This window comes from Chionomys nivalis, chromosome 3 (genome assembly GCF_950005125.1).
Source record: "Chionomys nivalis chromosome 3, mChiNiv1.1, whole genome shotgun sequence".
NCBI classification, from domain to species: Eukaryota; Metazoa; Chordata; class Mammalia; order Rodentia; family Cricetidae; genus Chionomys; species Chionomys nivalis.
Window position 1 is genome coordinate 53,768,180 of NC_080088.1, and position 17,624 is coordinate 53,785,803.

At 38.7% G+C, this 17,624-nt stretch overlaps 1 protein-coding gene across 3 annotated transcripts in view; it reads left to right on the forward strand.

Moving 5' to 3' along the window:
* Positions 1 to 17,624, forward strand: part of Cblb (Cbl proto-oncogene B) — a 182,728-nt gene that overhangs the window by 110,934 nt on the left and 54,170 nt on the right. For all 3 annotated transcript variants that reach the window (XM_057764509.1, XM_057764508.1, XM_057764510.1), the window contains exons 7-9: positions 371 to 508; positions 5,015 to 5,102; positions 7,583 to 7,714. In XM_057764509.1, the coding sequence (XP_057620492.1) occupies positions 371 to 508; positions 5,015 to 5,102; positions 7,583 to 7,714 (358 nt within the window). The remainder of the gene's footprint in view (positions 1 to 370; positions 509 to 5,014; positions 5,103 to 7,582; positions 7,715 to 17,624) is intronic.

Consider the following 17,624-nt stretch of genomic DNA (forward strand, 5'->3'; position numbering starts at 1 on the left):
GTTGATAAATTAATTATTTAGCTCTTTGCTTCCTTTTCTCCTTCTCCATCGATGATTTATGTCGCAGCTGCATCATAGCAGCCACATTCCCACACATCCCTAAGGATGGGGGTAATAAATCTCCTGATAATTTCCAGCCTCATTTATTTCCAATAGAGCTCTAGAGATACTTAAATGAACAAGAATTATTATCAGTGTTTCTTTCACAGATTGATACCAGCAAGGCCCAATGGAGTTAGATTGGGGGAAAGGATAGAAATTTCTGTCAGGAATTCTAAATGATTCTGCTCAAGACAACAGATTAACACATTGTCTAGTGGTTGCCATGCCTTTGGAGTGTGAGTGAAGATATCTTTATTGTGTTTTGTAGCTACATTTTCCGGTTAAGCTGCACTCGGCTGGGACAGTGGGCCATTGGCTATGTGACTGGGGACGGCAATATCCTGCAGACCATACCTCATAACAAGCCCTTATTCCAAGCCCTGATTGATGGTAGCAGAGAAGGCTTGTAAGTATGAGACGCTTTGTTCAACTTGTTCTGCCTAGGCATGGAGCAGAGAGTGAGGCTAATGATCTCGTAGTTTGTGGTTAACCTCAAGCCTAAGGCATAGATGTCCTTTCATTCTTGCTACTCATGCCTGAGCTGTCATTTTATGGCGCCCTAATTATATAGAGTAGACACATTTCAGCATTAAAAAACATGCTGAAACATAAAGGAACATTTAACATATGTGTATACTATTAATATATTAATGTATACATATATTACTAGCTTAGAGTAATTCATTGCTATTATTTCACATAAAACGAAATTTTTTTCTGAGTACTCAATTTTTTTCCTCCCTTTTAATCTTCTACCTGTTCATTTGCATGTCTTTTTATTCACCTTAATAATGAATCCAAATTTCAGAGTTATACATCAATGCTAAACTCAGTTCTTTCCAAGTTGTTGCTTATTAAACTTTTAATATAACTAAGTTTTCCTCCTTGAATGTCTCCAGCCCAAAAGTTTGGCTAACTGGTCAGTACCCTCCATTTCTATGAGTTTCAGTCACCTCCTGTTGTCTTTGGCCTCCTGCATTCTCAGTGTCCCTCCTCCCACTCCCCCCCATTCTTTCGCTCGTCCCCTTGTTCAGCAACACAGGTTCATGTGGCCCTGCTTGCAGGAAAGTGAAAGGCTGTGTTGAAGCCTGGCAGGAGATAGTGGAGAGCAAATGATTTAGATGCTGCCTTTTCTACAGCAATCACTAAACAGTAGAAATGAGCAGGGTGGAGAAAGGAAGGAAGAAGACCGTTTTCAAAAATTGAAGCAAGAAGTAGATGTTAACTATGTGAAGAGAATCAGTTCTTTCATTGCTGTTTGATTGTTTTCTGTTTGGCTATTGGACCTGGGCCTCATGTGATTTTTTTTTTTATTGAAGAAAAAAATTCCGCCTCCTCCCAGCCTCCCATTTCCCTCCCCCTTCTCCCACTCCTCTCCCCCTCCCCCGACTCCTTTCCCCTTCCCTCTCCAGTCCGAAGAGCAGTCAGGGTTCCCTGCCCTGTGGAAAGTCCAAGGTCCTCCCCCCTCCATCCAGGTCTAGGAAGGTGAGCACCCAAACTGGCTAGGGTCCCACAATGCCAGAACATGAAGTAGGATCAAAACCCATTGCCATTGTCCTTGGCTTCTCATCAGCCCTCATTGTTTGCCATGTTCAGAGAGTCCGGTTTTATCCCATGCTTTTTAAGTTCCTCTCCAGCTGGCCTTGGTGAGCTCCCGATAGATCAGTCCCTCTGTCTCGGGTGGGTGCACCCCTCGCGGTCCTGACTTCCTTGCTCATGATCTCCCTCCTTCTGCTCCTCATTGGGACCTTGGAAGCTCATTCCGGTGCTCCAATGTGGGTCTCTGTCTCTATCTCAATCCATCGCCAGATGAAGGTTCTATGGTGATATGCAAGATATTCATCAGTATGGCTATAGGATAGGGCCATTTCAGGTTCCCTATCCTCAGCTGCCCAAGGAACTAACTGGGGACATCCCCCTGGGCACCTGGGAGCCCCTCTAGGTTCAAGTCTCTTGCCAACCCTAAATCATCTTACACCTGTCAGAATGGCTAAAATCAAAAACACCAATGATAGCCTTTGCTGGAGAAGTTGTGAAGGAAGGGGTACCCTCATCCATTGCTGGTGGGAATGCAAACTTGTCCAACCACTTTGGAAATCAGTGTGGCGGTTTCTCAGGAAATTTGGGATCAACCTACCCCTGGACCCAGCAATACCACTCTTGGGAATATACCCAAGAGATGCCCTATCATATTACAAAAGCATTTGTTCAACTATGTTCGTAGCAGCATTATTTGTATAGCCAGAACCTGGAAACAACCTAGATGTCCTTCAATGGAAGAATGGATGAAGAAAGTGTGGAATATATACACATTAGAGTACTACTCAGCGGTAAAAAACAATGACTTCTCGAATTTTGCATGTAAATGGATGGAAATAGAAAACACTATCCTGATTGAGGTGTCCCAGACCCAAAAAGATGAACATGGGATGTACTCACTCATAATTGGTTTCTAGCCATAAATAAAGGACATTGAGTCTATAATTTGTGATCCTAAAGAAGCTAAATAAGAAGGTGTACCCAAAGAAAAACATATAGTTATCCTCCTGGATATGGGAAGTAGACAAGATTGACGGGCAAAAAATTGGGATCTTGGAGGTGGGGTGGGATAGGGGTAAGGGGAGATGGGGAGAGAAAAGTGAGAAGGGGGGTGGGGGGAACTTGTGGAATTGGGATGGTAGGGATAAAGGAAGGATGGATATGGGAGCAGGGAAGCATATATCCTAATTAAGGGAGCCTCATGTGGTTTTCATCCTGTCCTTTAAACTCACTCTGCAGCCACTGCTGGCCTTTAACTCTCCATCCACCTGCCTCAGTCTCTGGAGTTCTTCAATTACAAGAATCCAAACATGCATCTTCCTGCCCCATAAAGAATGTATTACTGTTATTTTCAAGGATACACAGATTTGAGAAAGCAGTTATATGGGAAATGTATGCCAGGTTGTGGTATCATGTGTGCATTTCTCTTTTTATCTTCAGATAGCAGATATTTGCTGTTCTTTCATGTTTGACTTCTATTACATTAAAGATTTCTATGTGAACCTGTTGGTTCTCCATGATATAGACTTTTTCACACTTATAAGGAAGGTATAAGTTGACAAAACTATGCATAGATCAGTGTGAGTGGTTTTTGTTTTTGTTTATTTGTTATTGGTTTTTGTTTTTCTTTGTATTTTATGCCTTTTAATTTTTTCAAAAGCCAAGCAAAAAGAAATGAGTAAGTAACAACTAGGAATATTTCCTGAAGAATAACAAACCCTCTAAACTCCTAAGCGAATTAACTTTTAATATGTATACACATACACACACTCATACACACTCAGACATATTGTCAAATCAATGGGCTGGTTGAATCTAAGTCCCACAGCAGATTAGGACAAAGTAAAAATACTATTGATTTGGGAGGATTTCTTGAACCAAAGGATGGCATCTGGTCTACTTATCATCAAGGTTGGGTGTTTTTTTTCTTTCAGTTGAACCAATACTGTGTGACATAGAGGGCAGGTGTATGTTGATAATGGGCCAGGATGCCATTTTTCCTGGCTGACATGGTCAATAGTTTATGGGGCATTCTGAACGTGCTGAGAACCAAAACACTCAGGTGCCTTTCGTGGTTTAAGTAGAATCTTGTAAGCTTTCTCTGGATCTTCATTTTCATGTCTGTAATTTTCCAAGCTGGACTTCTTCTAGAATTTTATGTAGTTTGATGATTTCAATATTTCGTAACAATACTTTTAATAGCCATTTCGTGATATAAAAAAGAAGGTACCCACTTTTGCTTATTTTACAAGCTTAATATTTAAAAGGTTTAGCTGTCCGCGGTAACCTTAAGTTTGTATCGTGTTCAGATGAATCCATTCCCTTTCTTTCCTAAGTCAAAGGAAGCTCCGCCTGATCTGCCTGGGACTGTGTGAGAATATTCAGTCACACAGTTCTAGTTGTCGGAGAATTCTAGCTGTCCTATACTTCTAGTGTCTGTCTAGCATAGCTTTTCAGTATCGAGTACGCTAATATTTCTAGATATTTTTCTTGAAGAGGAATGCTTTTATTATGTTATCAAAATATTTTTCAGACTTTTTTTATTAAAATAGTCACTACTATCTTTAAATTTTTATTAAGCTCTATAATATAGAAAATGTTCAACAGAACTAATCATGGAATTGATTCACTTTTATTGGGCTAATTATAACAGCAATAATATTACAGTCGTATTTTACTAAAAATTACGTTTAATGACAATAAATTTGATTTTCAGTATATTTTCAAATAACGATTAAGCACTGTTCTGAACATTGCAAGAAGATTCCTTATTTTAACTTTAGCTCAAAATTCTAGTCTGAGAAGAATACCTTGTATGTGAATGTCTCTGTGTGTGATTTTACTGAACTCAGTGAAATATGGGATTTGGGTATTTTCTGGGTTTTATAACATGCATGCTTTACAATGTGCACATCTGGGCACTGGTGTCCATATAGCAGAAGCGGAAAGATTTGGAGAGAAAAATGAAGAGACTGTGGAAAAGACCACCAAGGAGGAGCTTAACTGCTTAGGACATAGTTATGACTTCATTCTGTTTGTTTTCTCTTCGTGTGATTTTCAACATGACATTAATATGATACATATGATAATAATCTGTAGATAGAAATATATTTAAGTAGTTTTAGACTGGGATATAGATCACCACTGAATAGCTTTTTAACTTTATGAGGAATACATATGAACAGATTTTGATTGAAAACCATTATATATTGGACTGGTTTATATTATGCATTTCATGTGCTTAAACAGTGCAAGAATATGTTGTTGATTCACAAAAAAATAAAAACATGAGTCTAAATGTAGAAGAACCTGATTAAACTTATTGCAATAAAACCTTATATATTTAAAATGATAAAATTTTGTTTAAATTCAGTTATCTTTATCCTGATGGACGAAGTTGTAACCCTGATTTAACCGGATTGTGTGAACCTACACCTCATGATCATATAAAAGTGACACAGGTACGAATATTTTTGAAAATATAATTAACACCTATCTCTACTACCTCTGAAATATATGTGAACTTCTACCTACTTGTGTTCAAAAGCACACTCACATATTTCAAATGATAATGTCAGAATTCTGAGAGTTGGAAGAAATTTTGTGATGTAGTTAGATGAAACTTTCTTTGTAGTGGTGAGACTTGCAGTCTTATTGGTACCTCTCTAGAAATAGATAAGTCACATGTGGCTGCAAAGATGTAAGGAAAAATCTTAATTAAAACAAAAAGGATAAGAAATGATGAGTTTGGTGTTAAGGTTTTTAAAGCTAAATGAGTACTGAGGAACACTTAAAATTGTAATACGGTTCTATAAATCTACTTTGGCAGTCTCATGAACTCTGAGTGAGAACTTAGAAAACTCTTTATGTACTTTTCAGTGAAGACAAAAATCTAAATGAAAACATCTTTTGGCAATAAACACCATGTGTTACCACTTTGCTGTGCACTGGAGGATCTGCCCACCAGAGTGTTCTCTGTGCTGCTTCTCACAAAGCAACAGATCACAAAATCCTACAATGTTTAGTAGTGGATGAACTCACCCATAGCTGCTCACAATGCCCGTGTGCAGTGAACTGCAGGAGGGCAGGAGCCCTGCATGTTCTCTGAACTTCTGCCCCTATACAAATCTCAGTTGATTCAGAACTTAAGTGTATAATGTTTCTCCTTTAAAACTTTTATTGTATAAGTCCACTTTTTAAAAACAAGCCACTATATAGAAATATGAGTGTGCATTCCCAAAGTTGTCAAACTAGAAACATGGTTAACTTAGCAATTATTGAGGTATTGAAGAGAGCATGAAGGGGGACTTTAACATGGTCTTTCTGAAGACTCAGAAAAATTTTAATAATATTTTTAATATAAAATATTTTATAATCTTTCATAATTTAAATATGTTCATACTTTGGTAAACAGTAAAGGCCAAAAACTGTTTTTTGGTGTCAGTGCTCTTGCTATGCTGAAGTGGGAGGGATACTCATTATGTACATGTACTCTTGAGGAAGGCATTTAGAATTTAATATATGACTATCATTCTCAGCTTTGTATAGCAGTTTGAGAGTATATTTCCTAATATGTATAATGGGATGCTAATGACAAATTGTTCTTTCTGAGTCCATTTTTTAAAAATAATGTAGGAGCTGAGAATGTACCTTAGTTGACAAAACACCTTCCTTATTTTGAACCCCAACACTACAAAAAAAAAATCAATGAAGCTATCCATAAATTTGCAAGAATAGTGTGATCCCTTAAGTTTCACATGAAATAGCATTGTACTGCAATAAATTCCTTACCTGTGACTTGAGCATTTTATAATTGCGGCCTGACTTGGAGAGTCATAGATGACCTCAGCCCTTTTCCAGTAGTACAGGGTTCTCAGCCATTTATAATTTATTTTGGATTGTTTTGGTAATGATTCTTTTCCACTTTGTTTCATCTTCTCACTCTTGCCTTTACTAAGTCTCATGTGCCTGACAAATATTATAATGTATGAGATTTGTATGTATCTGTGCATGTGCTTGTATGTGTGTGTTGTCTGTGCACAAACTGAACATTGCAGTGTTGTTAGTAGTCACAGAATAAGCATTCCATTTACTTCTTCTATTCATGCATATTTCATGGGCATTCACTTCACTAAAACATGACATAACTTTTTACAAACTTTATTTTTCCTTTCTTTGCCACTCTTATAAACAGCTCTTGAAGATAACTTTCTTTTTTTGCATTCACTAGCCTATCTTTTCTTTATCCAGCAAAAATTGTCAGTACTTATTCACTGAGTCTCCCTCTTCCAAACATCTAAGCTTGTCTCAGCCAGTTTTTAATTGTGAATATAGGTACTTCCCATTTACTTTGGATTTGGAGATTTACTCTTGAATTTGAGGAAAAGTACTGAATCTCACTGTGGTTCAATCTTGTTTCTCTTTCCTACATGCTATCCTCATTCTTGTAGGCTACAGAAAGAGTGGCCACGTGACAAATAAACATTGTTTACCTTTCATCTTAAGATGTCTAAGAAATAAAATGTAATGTCCAGACAACACTTTTTCAGTTTGGCCTTGAAGTGAAATGAGTGTGTGACATTTACAAAAAACAAGCGAAAAAGACCAAGTCATTTATATTGCCATTCTCAAACTGTACGTGTTGTCTTTAGAATCCCTGTGGCTGTTGAAACAATTTTGTTCTTAAAGTAATGGAGTAAAACATTAAATAACCGAAAGTGTGGGTATGTTTATATAAAATTAATGCCAAGATCTCAAATGTTTTAAAAATTGATTTTTTAGACCAAATTATGAATATCAACTTAAAATGTGTCCTTAAAAGGTAGCTTAATTCTGTCAAATTCAAGTGTGGGGAACTGAAGTCATTGTAATTGAGGAAATTCGATATTAATACTTCATGCTTGAAAACCATTAACATTGGCCCCTTTTCCCTATATTCCAGGAACAATATGAACTGTATTGTGAAATGGGCTCCACTTTCCAGCTCTGTAAGATCTGCGCAGAGAATGACAAAGACGTCAAGATTGAGCCTTGTGGACATCTGATGTGCACCTCGTGCCTTACTGCGTGGCAGGTACCGTGCGCAACAGTGTCCCTTCTCTGTCACCCTGCTCACACTTCCCCTTAGCGTCCTACGGCTTAAGGATTCAGGAAGTAATACTCAGAACTGTTTTATCTAAAATAGTATACATATATGTATATATGAAATTGATAATTTTGCTGCATTTTATATTTTTTCACTTATGTAACTTAAGTTTCTGTTGGTTGTAAGTGGTTTCACTTCTGTCATACAGTTAATTTCACGATGACACAAATGTTAACTTACCAAATGAGTACATTTAGTCTTCCTCAGATTGTGCTCTTGGAAAGATTTTGTAGCACAGTGAGTTACAGTAGATAAGTCTTATGCTATTGCCGACAATCAGATCTCTTTTCTCTTTAGATACAGTATATGACTCTTGTGTCCGTGATAGCTGCTTTGAGAGACCAAAACTGGGCAATCTGAGAACCATGTCCCTGGAGCAGCTTCTAACCAAACAGGCAATTTCCAATTTTGAGAAACTTACAAAGAGTAACTTCCTTCTTATATGTAGTTAGGCAGTCACTAAAATCAAAATGATTTGATGTTTTAGAATAAGGCCATGAGAAAGCTGTTTTTACCTGATGACTCTTTTGTAGATCTTTAACTGTTGCAAAAGTTGGGGATTTAAGATGGGTCTTTTAACTGCATTCCAGTTTTAACTATTTGAGAGATTGTTTTGATCAGGTCATCTTGCAATTTGCTATTTAACATAGCCCTGTTAAAACTATCAGTATGTTGATATAATTTGGAAAGCAAAAATTTTAATTTTTAAACCTTGGCCTTCACTCTTTGGCCTTCTCTTTCCAACGTTGAACTTCTGATGTAAGGGAAGATGAGTTGGGGTTCATGAAACAACACAAGCTGCCTCAGAGGGCAATGGCACCGACTGAACTTATGGATTGGTGACAAAATATAATACCTTTCACAATTCCATAGTTTTAAAAGGGACCTGCTCTCCCTGAAGAAACTTTGAAAATAGGAAAGAAAAAGAGGAAGAACGAGAGATAAAATACAGTTGATTTAGGTTTTTGATGGAGGAAGGTCATTGGTTATTTAATAAAGAAACTGCTTGGCCTCATAGGTTAGAACATAAGTGGGTGGAGTAAACAGAACAGAATGCTGGGAGGAAGAGGAAGTGAGGTAAGACGCCATGCCGCTGCTCTCTGGGGCAGACGCGATGAAGCTCCGACCCAGGATGAACGTAGGCTAGAATCTTCCTGGTAAGCGCACCTCGTGGTGCTATACACATTAATAGAAATGGGCCAAGCAGTGTTTATATGAATACAGTTTGTGTGTTGTTATTTTGGGGCATAAGCTAGCCAGGCGGCCGGGAGCAGTGTAGCAGGAACGCATCCCACAGCTCCTTCAACAGGTTTTCATAGTCGTGTGAGCTCATGGGCATCATTGTCACCTCAAGAAATTTGTACAGCCTCTCCATGCCTGTCTCCCTCAGCATGCTTTTGAGCTATATGTTGCTTTAAGTTTTCTCGATATCCTTACCTTTATTTCTTGATCCTATTCATTTTGATGATGAATCCACACAGCACAGGGAGTTGCTGGCAGAAGGAAGGGACTTGATGTAGCATCAGCAAGAATCAATTCCAGCAGATGGGCACATGGTGGTTATTTATGTAGCTACACCAACTCTGTGCACTTAGCAGTGATTACTTTTGATGTGCTGAAGGAAGTCAGGTCCATCCAGCTGTACCTTGACCTTTGCAGATGAACTGGTCCAAAGTGCTATTGACCTTTCACCTCCCCTCGGGATGCCTGTGAAGGAGGGTTTAGAACTTTCCACCTGTGACCCACTCAGGATCGTGGGATGAGTACTGAACCAAGAAGAGGCCAGGTTGTGTTCCTTCCTGTTCTGTAATGACTTAAGTGCTCAGTTTAGTGGTAATGCCTCTGTTGTGTTCCTGAAAGACAATAAAAGCGTTATTTACTTATCTTTAGATGGAATGTATAAATTTAGGCTAGTGCACACTGGGCCCTCCCTCTCTGCCTCTGTTAGGGCTGTGCGTTCCAGCTAGTTTTCTTTGGGCTCCAGTCTTGAAATATGCGGTACAGCCACGTTATGCATGATGGGGATTTATGTGTTTGACCTGTGCTTGCTATGGGGGAGGAAGGTGGGTAGGTGGGTGAAGCGATTGCTTAATGCATTTCACAAGTGCCAGTTACATTGTAACCCAAGGTGGGTTTTGGAAAGTATGCCTGAGTGTAACAGGAGAAACTGTGCTTATTCTATAGACTTCATACAGGACAGCTGATAGTTATTTTTTTAGTCTGTTATGTAAAAGAGCATGTGATTCTCTCCAGCTTCTTCTATATTGTTACTGCTATGCCCCTCGCATCACCATGATTTTTGTGTATGCTGTGGAACATTCTTCAAAGGGTGTATGTACTTCCCCTTTCTAGCTGAAAATCAGTCCCCAGATGCCTTGCATATATTTTTATATTGATATTAGTGACCTTATGTCGATATGTCCAGCAGTACTTATAAGTTACTGGCCTCTGCTGCTTTTCCTTTTAATGCTTGCGTACTTCTCAGTTTTGCGTTCAGAAATTGAGGAAGTGCACACATGACCAAGCACTGCAAACAGGGTTGGAAATATTAGTAGAAGATACATGAGAAAGTAATACTAAATTAGTAGCTTATTAAGTAAAGTTTTAAAAAATAGCTATTTCAAACTTGTTTGTGAAAATGATATTAGTCCCAGTAAATGACACACTGCCAGGCTGTGGCGGCGCACAGCTGTAATCCCAGCACTCGGGAGGCAGAGACAGGCGGATCTCTGTGAGTTCCAGGCCAGCCTGGTCTACAAGAGCTAGTTCCAGGACAGGCTCCAAAGCTACAGAGAAACCAAGCCTCAAAAAAAAGGAAAATAATTCAACTTACACCATCAGTGAGTACTGTTACCCTGTACGGGCTGTTGGATTTTGCATATAGACTAAGGAAAATGGGCACAATTTTTATTTCAGTATTAATTTGAAATGTCACAAAATATGTTTCAATAGGTATTCTGTCTATGAGCTTTCCCCAGTTATATTGTAAACGTTTCCAGGTATGCACATATACTATATAGAACATGGGCCGTTGATGTTTGAATCGTACACATAGGTACTGTGTTGTTGTCACTTAGATGCTGTGAAGGAAAGCAGGAGGGATAAGATTGCTGTAACGGGAAAGTGTTGAAGGTCATCTGCAGAAAGCCTCCTGGAGCGCCTGTTCTGGATAGTTCTTCCCAAGAAGATGCTGATTCTGCAGAGACCTTTGCCTGCTTTCCCTCTGAGAATGAGATTTAAAACTTGTAGCCTTGGATCCATGTGCAGTAGCCTATGAACCTCATTATTCCCTCTGCTGCTGGCACAGACAGCCCCGAGACCTGGCTCCTCCTTACCATGTTCTCACAAGAATTATTTGCCATGATGTCTGGCACCCTTTCCCTTGTTCTTAAATAGCTTGTCATTAGGACAAGGCTTAAAATTCCTAAAGTGATAGTCTAGAATTTCTGTGTCCTGGGGGTTTAGAACATTCCTTTTGTTCTGTAGTGTATTGTCAAACCTGGGATCTAAAGGCACAGTTTTAGCGGGAGATTTCCGAGTGTTGGAGCTCTTTGCTGAAAGGCACGTTGTGATGGATGTGCCTGTCTTTTTACTTTGCTTGTGTTCTAAAGTGATATAGTATAGAATCTTTTTTTTTTCTCTTTTTCCTTTAAAGCTGTTGGTTTTATTTCATGGGATTGTCCACTTTTACTGTCAGAGAAAAAGTTAAGTTTTTAAGGTAAATCATGAACAGCTAAAACCTACTGTTGTGGTTACTCAATAATAATACCCTTTGATCGAGGCAAACCTGGACACTTCAGCGTTCATTCGCAATTCTCTTCTTCTTCTTCTTCTTCTTCTTCTTCTTCTTCTTCTTCTTCTTCTTCTTCTTCTTCTTCTTCTTCTTCTTCTTCTTCTTCTCCTTCTCCTCCTCCTCCTCCTCCTCCTCCTCCTCCTCCTCCTCCTCTTCCTCCTCCTTCCCCTTCCTCTTCCCCTCCCCCTCCTCCTTCTCCTCTTCCTTCTTCTTCTTCCTCCTCCTCTTTCTCCTCCTCCTCCTCCTTCACTAGCTCTTCAGCAGCTGATGTCTCTACCAACTTCTGAGCTGAAAGAAAGTTCAGTCCTAGTTTCTACTTTAAAATTGCTCCTGAAAATTTTGTACATAGGATTGCTGCTAATAGTTACATGAAACAAATGTCTGCTTTTCCTGCAATTTTAGTTATGGGCATGACAGAGTTTCCTCTTACTTTATAGTTCTTTGCTTGGGTGTGCTGATATGAAAATGGTCTTAGAGAAATGCCTACCTGCCAAGAAGTTAGGATGAATCAGTCAGCGTCCTGCAGGCAACACTGAACGTGAACAGTAAATTTTAATATGTTCAAGAAAGTGTGTTTTTAGCTAAAATTGTCTTCCATTCGATGCCCTGTTTTGGCTTAATTGAAATTCATTAGAGACTTAAATTTGATGTAATTAGCAGCAAACCCAAGGAAGGCACAGTGGTGCTGTCAGTGGTTGCTCTTTGAGTGCCGTTATTATGGCCTATTCGTCATGTCCCCGAAGACGTGTCAGATGTTTGTTTTTCTATTTTCATTTTCTGAAACATCTGTGTTACGTAATAAATTGAATAACCATGGGTGAGTTTGCCCAGAATACCAAAGAAGTTAAACAATCAGCTCTCCAGGGTCTTTGGAGCCGCAGGACCCTGGGTGCGGCCTCGCAGTTCCTCCCTCGGTCAGTAGAGCTTGCAGACACCTCTCTCACTTTCCATGTCAGTAATATCCTAAGGAAACATTTATCCTCACGGTCCTGAGGGGCACATCTCCCTGTGTGCACAGTCTACAAAACACCCGCAATGCAGCTGGTCCCCACATAGAGTGCAAAGTAAAGAATTGTGCTGCTGTTTTTACAGAGGCTGTTAAGTGGCTTCTGAGTTTATCTCTCCCAAATAAAAATGACTATCTCTGTCAATTTTAGGCAGCTGTATTTTAAATTGCTGACAAAAAATTAATTTCACTAAAAGAAAAATTAATTTTTCCTGTCCCCCCCCCCCCATTTCTCTTCAGACAGTTTTGAAGGAAAGACTTTGGTACCAAAATGGTAATTAAGAAAACTGTGAATGCCTACAAATCTATGAGTGTGGCTTTAATACCATGTGGTTAAAGAGAACATTGGAGGGAGAGTTGAGAATTGATCTCATTGCTTATATCTTAGTAATAAATGGATATTATCTGACTTTTTAAAAAAGCAATATTCAAATTTCTACCCTTACTGAAATTTTTTAATAAAAAAGTAAAAAAGAAAGGAAAGAAAGAAGGAAGAAATGAAGGAAGGAAGGAAGGAAGGAAGGAAGGAAGGAAGGAAGGAAGGAAGGAAAAATTTGCCTTTAAGAGCATTTAAAATGGCTACCTCAAGCTTTCGCTTCTGTTGATTCTTTTCTCGAGTAAGTGTGGTTGTGGTAGAATGAAGAGGGCCTTCTCTTTCCCAGAGGAGGACTGAAGGAGCTGCACACGAGTAATGACCCGAAATGCTGCAGTGACATCCTGAGCTACATGAGTGGAGTAGGCATGGCTGGGCTTGCACAGGCCTGGGAGAGGGGACAGGAGAGCAGAGGACCCTCTGAGGAGTCTGACCTCTGCTCTCGCCTTCCTGGTGCCTGCTGAAAACACCAGTCTGGCTGGCCAGAGAGCTTCCTGGCCAATCGTCTTAGGTCCACCTCCCAATTTGTCACAGAAGTGCTGGGATTACATCTGTGCCAGTTGTCTGCATCAAACTGTGTCTGTTCCAAGCCTGCAGACTTGACAGAAAGTGCCTTTATCTGCTGAATTTTTTTCACACACTCCAAAGACAATAAAATCTTTAAAATAAAAGAGGTGCTTGAGTCTGAGTCTACCGACTAAATGATGGACCTCCTGCTAGGTATCTGAATCACAACAGAAATGGACACTTCGGAAACATTAGTTGTCGACTCCAACACTCTGATGGGAACCGTTCTTTTTTAAGATTTCCTTTTGTGTTATGTGTATAAATGCTCTGCCTGCCTGCATATCTGTCTACCACATCTGTGACTGCTGCCCTGGAGGCTAGAAAAGGACACTGGATCACTGAGAACTAAAATTACAGCCAGGTGTGAGCCACCATGTGATTGTAAGAAACTGAGCCCTGGTTCTCTGCAAGAGCAACAAGTGCTCTTAACCTTAGCGCCATCGCGTGAGCCTTTCTAGTGTTGGTTGTTTGGAAGTTGGTAGCATTGAGTAAAATGTCTGCTGATCATCAACTCTGGGGCCATGGGAATGATGCTCTAGTCAATGGTTCTCAACTTCCCTAGGTTCACAGCCCTTTAATACAGTTTCTCATGTTGCGGTGAACTCCAAGCATAAGATTATTTTTGTTGCTACTTCATAACTATAATTTTGCTACTATTATTAATTATAATTTAAATGTGATATGTAGGCCATCTGCTGTGTGATCCCCAAAGGGGTTGTGACCCATAGGTTGAGAACCACTGCTCTAGATTTAAGCAGCAGATTTTAGGATGAAAAGCACTTTCTGTCATGCCATGGATTGCAGAGACGAGCTATCCATCATCCTGTGAAGAAACCGTATGTTTGAACAGGATATCTGTTGACTATCATAGCTTCTCTTATTTTAAAACTTATAGTTTGAGCATAACAATTTAACAAAAATGTTTTCATCAATAAATGACCAGAAACACATACAATTGATTCATTACTATACTGTAGTAAAGTCTTAGGATGGAAAGATTACGCTGCTGAGACGGGCCTCCTTGCCTTGATTCTCTGCACAGTCTTGCTTAACTACGTGTGGCTTTCATCAGACTCTGAAAACCCTTAATTTTCTTACTGTGGAAATTAGAATGGAGACTTTGACTATATAGGAGAACAAATGAGATAATATTATCTAAATGGGTTTATAACAGTGCTTCAGAAAGTATCATTTAACAGACATCCTTTTGAGGGACTACATCCACCTCCCTTATTTCTATTTGTGGTTGTGCAGCAATGATTCTGCATTGGTATTAAAATCATGTTCATCTCTGGTAAAGATGGGACTTTCTCCAGAAGTAAGTTCTGTTTCAGATGCTGCTATGTTCCCTCAGTCCTCACAGCTGCTTAGTTTTGAAGGTATTTTTATTTGCAAGTGGTATTTATTTGTACAGTACTTTGTTAAGCTTTGAACTAGTTAACCTCACTTAATTGTCATTATGACCAAATGATACCTTTTAAATGGTGCGTTATCTCATTATACCTTCTAATAAGAGGCGGGTAACTGTCCACTGTATGTTGGTGATAGAAGCCCAGTAATGATGCTCTAATTTTGAATGCCTTGGAGCATGTTGTGATTCACTGTACAATTCTCGAGATCTTCCACATCAAAGCTGTGAGAGCCTAAGTCCCCAGAGCCTTCCCGCATCCATAATAAAATACCAAACGAAGGTCTCCTTCACATTGGAGCACTGAATCTTCAATAAGAAGTGATTGTTAAATTCTCTGAAATATAAAAATGTTTAATAGTGACTTGACCTACTCTTAAGTCTGTATATCTTGATATAATTATTTCATGTAACTTTTATTAATAAAAATATCCATGGTAAATTTCAACTGCATAACTTATAGGAAGATGTTATAAATTACAGTAACTAATAAGGATAAAACACACATTCACTTAGACACATGGGAACAATATGGAATGTGTTCCAGTGTGGGATTTATGAGTACACATGTGTCCTGGGGCCTTCCATAGACCCTGTACATGTGAGGAGATAGGAAGTGCCTGAATGCCGCCTGGGAGGTGTCTTGGTTGGAGAGTGTTTGCCACACAAGGATGAGGACCTGAGTTTGGCTTCCTAGCATCCCTGTAGCCTGACTCACATCTATAGGGGACGGTTCAGGTTCAGGAGGATCCCAGGACTTGCTGACTAGAAACTTTACCAAAATGGTGAGCTCCAGGCTTACTGAAGGACTCTGTCAAAATCTACAGTGGAAAGCAAATAAAGGAAGGCAGCCAACATGGACTTCTGGCTTGCATCCACCCAGCCCTGGGAACACACACACATCTACCATAGTCTACAGAAAGTGTTGACTGTTAGTCAAAGTGTTTTCTCTAATAATTCTGAAAGCAAATAAATTGTAAGTATAATGCTTATCTTAAAATGTCTAAGAAGATGTTTGGGTCATAGTGTGTATCTGAGCAATATATAAATAGTACACACAATGATTCAGGCAGAAGTTAGTACTTATACTGTTCACTTGTGCTCTTATGTAAAGTGTGTATGATAAAATAGATTGGTTATCTATATTAATTTTTCACTATTTTCTACAATTGTGAATCCATTGTGATTTACTTGAAGTTATGCTATGTATACATAGCATATTATAATATTAACTCCTAGTGTTAATGGCTGGTATCTGAGATAATGTATCATGAGTATATTACATAGGTAATGTTCAGGTAGTTGTAGGATTCACTGGTAACTTCCCTGACCTTTGGTTCTGAAGTATTTCTACATTGGGGAAGTGAAAGCTAGTGAGTCAATTAGAATAAAAGGAATCTTAAATACTTCCTCTTAACATTCACAGATTGTGAACATATTAAAGACTAAGAGCAGAATTATATATTGTTCTTTCTTCTCCAATAACATATGTTCTTTGATCATGACTTAAGTATATGTTGACAGGAACATTATTTTAATTATTGATGTGCAATCCTGATGAGTTATATGTCTCTTCTAGACATTCTTCATCTGCATTCAATCAACCATGTGACAGAAACTAGGGCAGAGTAACCAAAGTGGCATTTGAAAATTTATGGTTCTGTCTCATTTGCATATGACAGTAGTTAAAGAAAAAGAGTGATGGGTGAAGTTATACGGAGTCAGTACTGCAGTCAGTGGGAACTGTTTGCCAATCAAAATGGGTAGTCTGGTCACTCTGGTCAAACTGATCAGAAAATGTCTCTTGAGATATCTACTCTCATATTTGCTTATCTTACATGCATTAGTAATTTTCATAAAATTAACCTGCCAGGTAAGAAGGTTGGAGCAAGAACTTAGGTCCTTGTTTAGAAGAAACATATCCAGTCTTTCTTTTGTATTACCAGGATGTTTTTGCCTCTTGACTCCTCCTCTTTCTAAAGTAAAGTCAGTCAATCTTAAAAGAAAAAAGAGGTGTTAATTCAAATTGTCCATAGTCAGAGCTACATGGAGATTGACCTGGCGAAAAGAGCACAATTCAAAGTATTACAGCTTCCAGGCACTGCACTAGCACATGATATGGCTTTACGATTCAATTGGAACGAATTTAGTAACAGCAGTTGAACTTACGACTTTAAATGATTTGTTGTATTTTGGTATCCATTAAGATATATGTGGACAGATTTATATAATATGTAGAATGTGCTTCAAAATAATTGATAAGTGGAAGTGTGACGACATAGAAGAAGCAGATTAGGCAGGAATTAATTGTTGGTCAAGTTTGGCAGTGCATGCATATAGTCATTCTACTCTATATTTTAATTTTAACTTTCTATAATAATGTTTAAATTGCATTATGAATGAAATATCCACATAGGTTTCATTCATTTGCCTTGCATTCTTGTTACAGAGAACTTGAGTTTCTTTTCAGCTTACACATCAAGAGCTAGCTTTTTTAAGTGACTCAATTTAATATAGGTCTGTACAGGAACGCCAATAGAGACACACAGTACAGATTTTAACCTTTACAGTAAGATTTCACCTAGGTGATAACTCATTATTGACTGTTCTCTTAACGTTAAAGTCCTTTTCTTCAAATCCTACTAGGAAGGTTTAGATTTCTTTAAAGTTTCTCAGTGTTAAACATATCAA